The 4,693-nt window shown below is 33.4% G+C and overlaps 1 protein-coding gene across 1 annotated transcript in view; it reads right to left on the minus strand.

Moving 5' to 3' along the window:
- Positions 1-4,693, minus strand: part of DCLK2 (doublecortin like kinase 2) — a 69,173-nt gene that overhangs the window by 34,601 nt on the left and 29,879 nt on the right. The window contains 1 exon segment of the mRNA XM_015816446.1: positions 2,556-2,606. Coding sequence (XP_015671932.1) covers positions 2,556-2,606 — 51 coding nt within the window.

Raw genomic sequence — 4,693 nt, forward strand, 5'->3', positions numbered from 1 at the left:
GCAGGACTGGCCTAGGGGAAAGTTTTTAATGGGGGTTTTAAAGTAATTTTAAATTAATTAGACCAATTAGTAATATTTGTTTTTAATTATGTTTTAATCTGTAGTTTTGGGATTTGCATTTTTATCTGGTTGTTAGCCGCCCTGAGTCCGCAAGGAGAAGGGCGGGATATAAATATAAACAATAAATAAATAAATAAATTAATTAATTTACACAAATGACAGTAGATTAAATAGATAGTTAAGGTTATATTACTATTAGAAATTAACATGTATGTACTTGAATATTATTTACATCAGATAAATATATAGAGAGAATTGTAACTGCTCATTGCTACATTTTTATTTTTTTCATTCTATTTTTCACTTTCTTAATGCCCTTCTTTGAAAATGTATGTCTTTGCATTATAATTATCTTTACGTATTGCTTTTCTTTTTTCTTGTTATTGGCTTAAAAACATAAAAACACATTTTAAAAAGTAAAACAAATCTATCCGGGTGTGGATGGCATACATACTTGTAAATAAAACAAATGCAGAAATAATATATCCTTTATTAACTGGATTTCCTAAGCTTTTTTATAATGCTTCATCACACTCTTAACATCTACCAACAATAGTTTATTTATAAGGTGTCTGAACATAGCAACCATGCTCTCAACGATATAATTTATGCTTTAGTGTTTTCATGATTTCCCAGAAAGAAGAAAATGCTTTTGGAGCCATACTGTTTTCAACAATAGTTCTGTTGCTTTTTTTAATGAGTCTGTCAACTAGGTATTTAGTTTCCATGGAAATCCTTGTAACAACTTACACATTTGAGCTCTGTAAAGAATATCTATAATTGGCAACAGAACATTCATTTAACAAGTGCTATGCTATGTGAATGTCTGCAAAGATGAATATGCCAAACGAGATCTAAAATAAATAAATAAATAAATAAATAAATAAATAAATAAATAAATAAATAAATAAAATAAATAAATAAAATAAATAAATAAATAAATAAATAAATAAATAGACAAATAAAAGTCTTTAATATTTACAGCCAACATGCATGCAGAGAAACTAGGCTTTTTTCTCTGAACTATCAGCATTACATTTCACAGTGATTAAGAACAGGTTTCTCGACCTTGGCATTTTTCAGATCTGCACACAACACACAGAATGTGAGAAGGTAACTGGGAATTTGGAGAGCTACAGTCTACCCACAATTAGAAAATTCATTTTATTTTTAGACCACATTTGCAAGTGTCTATATCTTCCTCTTGTGCCTCTATCTTTATCAAACAAGTTGCAGAATATACAAGTTTTTTGTATCTATTGGGTATACAAAATAAAATAACAAGTAGTTTACTCTCCTTGCATTTATAAAGAGCCAGAACTGAATTTTTAACTAAAATCAGTCAGTTTTAGGAGTCTGGAACAGAGCCAACTAACCGAATTCAACAGCATCACTCCAAACAGCACAAAATATAAATTGACAAAAGGAAAATCTTCTGAAAGGCATCTTTATAATTGGCTTCGCAGAGGTGTGAATGATTAATCCACATAAAATAAAAGCCATATTGCAATGGAAGACAAGAGGGAAAAGGGGATCTCCAGATACCAAAACAACCCCCTCCAAAAGACACTAATGCATGATGAATATTTTTCCTTCTTATTTTAAGTGTAGAGTTTTCATATTATTCTGAAAGTTACTTACCTACAATATTTCAAAATATTTCAAAACTTTGAATCATATCACTCAATGGCAGAAACCAGAAACTGGAAACAGTTTCAGAATACCAAGTTCATGTTTAACAACTCTTCAAGTTAATAGAAATGAAGTAATAAATAAAGCAATGCCATGTAAGTGAAGAAGAAAGTGGTCATAATGCTTTATCCTACACAGAAAGGAAGGAAAACTTTCCTTTTCTGTAGTTGATATTAAAATGAAAATCAGACTATTAACTTTTCACAAGGCTAATAAATACTTTTATGGACTAGCATCTTTCACAAGTCTATTTACAAATCTATACTGTATATTGTATTTACAAAACTCTATTTATAAACCTATACTGTATACTGTAAGCAAAACAGTTAATTCAGCTGCATTCATCAAGTCCTTAGAAGCCACTACTGTTATCTATCAACTGATAGATAAATAAATCTGACACAAATTAATAGGACTTTTATTTCTGACATACTTTTCTACATAAGCAGATTATAAAATATGCTTTATTTCATTATTTATTTATTTCCTCATTTTTGTTGTTGTAACTGTATGCCTCCAACCACAAATTTAGCTATATGAGTTCGGTTAACACATCTTTAATAGTAATTATCTACTTAAATGATATCTTAATAAATCAATTATCTAATACAATATAATGTTAACATATATGTACTATTTTCCAAGGTCTTACGGAAAAGGGGAATAAGCCCATTAAGTCTTTGTTTTGCTAATCATAGAGATGTTTAATGTAAAGATAAAGGAATAGATCAACGGACAGAAAAAGTAAAATAAAAATGTAGGAGACAAGGTGGTGAAATGAAGCCATAGCATGAATGGCTCACCTGGGGATTTTGCTGAAGAGCATGTACTGGAGTAGTGGCCACCCCTCTTTACTGTACTCATTCAGTTGATAAAAAAGAAGAAGAAAGGTTATTCATAGGTGAGAAGAGAAAACGACAGAGAGAGAAGGGGAAAATTCAACTATTTGTTTTCTAGCAAAGATATGATAAACTTAAATATATTACCATAGGCAGTCCTCCTTAAACTAACATAAAAACTCATTAAATTATTGCAAAAAAAGAGCAGGGATGCAAAATGTTTCAAATCTGAATTATTTCAAGTTGAAAATCACTATATGTGTGAAATTGAAACTTGCAAGCATTTTTAAAGTGCTTCAGGCATAACCACGCTATGGGAAAGGTGAGGAAGTCAGTTTGGGATTAAGTTAAAACTATGATTTTAGCAGAGCATACATACTTTCTGAGGAATAAATTTAATTACTGTCTGTTTAATTTTATTGTCATACAATACTGATGCTACATTGTCAAGCACATTACATTATTTATCACCTTGGTCCTTACACTGGGAACTGTAGTGTATATATGATACTTTTGATATTTGTCTTGTTTGTTACGGGAGAACTGCCCTGAGCTAGACACCAACTTCTTAAAACATAATTTTAATAATGGTAGTCTTGTGTTTACATTCCTCACAACCTCTGATGTTGAGAAGCTGTTGCACAGCAGATTGTTCTACACAATTACATTCCAATCAAAATGTCTGTAAGTACATTGATTATCTGAACCTATTTCAGCCTGCGCTGAAGTCTGGTTAGGACAGAATCAACCATAGTTGCCCAAACTGGTGACTTCTTACAGAAAAGAAACAGAGAGAGTGTGACTGTTGATCCTGCTTCATTTCATCAGTATTTGACCACTATTTCCAATTGGCAACTAGAGTCTTGCTATACAATGGTCACTCTCTTACTTGAAGGGATAATCTTAATAAATACTATTTTGTACCCTGGCAGGGTATATACCCTGGCAGCTCTGTTGTACAAAGCACATTTTGTCCCTTTATATAAAACTACTGGAGTTGGTTATTATAGGTTCTGGAGTTGAGTATCACCAATATGGAGATTAATTAATTAATTATATTTTATGCTACCTCATTGCTAAATGAGTTGATTTAGCCTTAAAAACAATACCACTTACCCAAAACAATCAAAATGATTCATTAGTATACTATAACGTTACTATTAAATTATGAACCTTCTAATCATAGTAATTGCTACATTTTCTGGATGACGAAGGACAGTTTAGTTTCAGCAGCTTTTTTGAAAGTCAGAATAGCAGGGGGTGCCATCAGGATTTCTAGGAGGGGAATATTCCAGAAAGTTAGTGTCATAACAGAAAAGAACAGATTTCTTCTTCTTCTCTGAATTTCATATGAGAAGAAACGTTCGGTACACGTACCTGGTATACTGGCAGACACTGAGTTTAAAGCAAATGGTTCTATGGCTACCTGGATTCAAAACCATATAAGACTTTATAGATCAAAAAATATCAGATTTTATATTGAGCCCTGTTTAGTGTTATGTCTGATATGCAATGGCTCTTGCTTGCCAAAAGGTAGACTGCAGCACTCAGCACCATCTGCAGCGTCTCAGCAGTCTTTAAAGGCTGCCCCATCTAGAGCACATTGCAGTAATCTGTGTAGAAGGGACCAATAATGTGAGTTCTATCAGAAAGGCTTATTTCTCCAGGAATGGTCATAACTGGCACAATGGACTGAAGCTGGACAAGTTTCAAGTTTCAAGTTTATTGCATTTATATCCCGCCCTTCTCCTAGTGGACTCAGGGCGGCTTACAGCCAATTAAAAACAGAACAATCGATACAAATCTACAAAATTTAAAATCAATTAAAAGATATATTCAATAGGCCTATTCTTATTTTAAAATTAATTAGAAACCAATTTAAAATGTCCCTAGGCCAGTCCTCCCTGCTGAAACAACCATGTCTTGAGGGCGCGGCGGAAGGAGGGGAGATCCGGAATCAACCGGATCTCTGGGGGCAGCTCATTCCAGAGGGTGGGGGCTCCAACAGAGAAGGCTCTCCCCCTGGGGGTCGCCAACCGGCACTGTCTGGTTGACGGCACCCTGAGGAGACCCGCTCTGTGGGAGCGTATCGGCCGGTGAGA

The sequence above is a fragment of the Protobothrops mucrosquamatus genome, unplaced genomic scaffold (genome assembly GCF_001527695.2).
Source record: "Protobothrops mucrosquamatus isolate PMUCROS unplaced genomic scaffold, P.Mucros_1.0 scaffold453, whole genome shotgun sequence".
In the NCBI taxonomy this organism is placed as follows: domain Eukaryota; kingdom Metazoa; phylum Chordata; class Lepidosauria; order Squamata; family Viperidae; genus Protobothrops; species Protobothrops mucrosquamatus.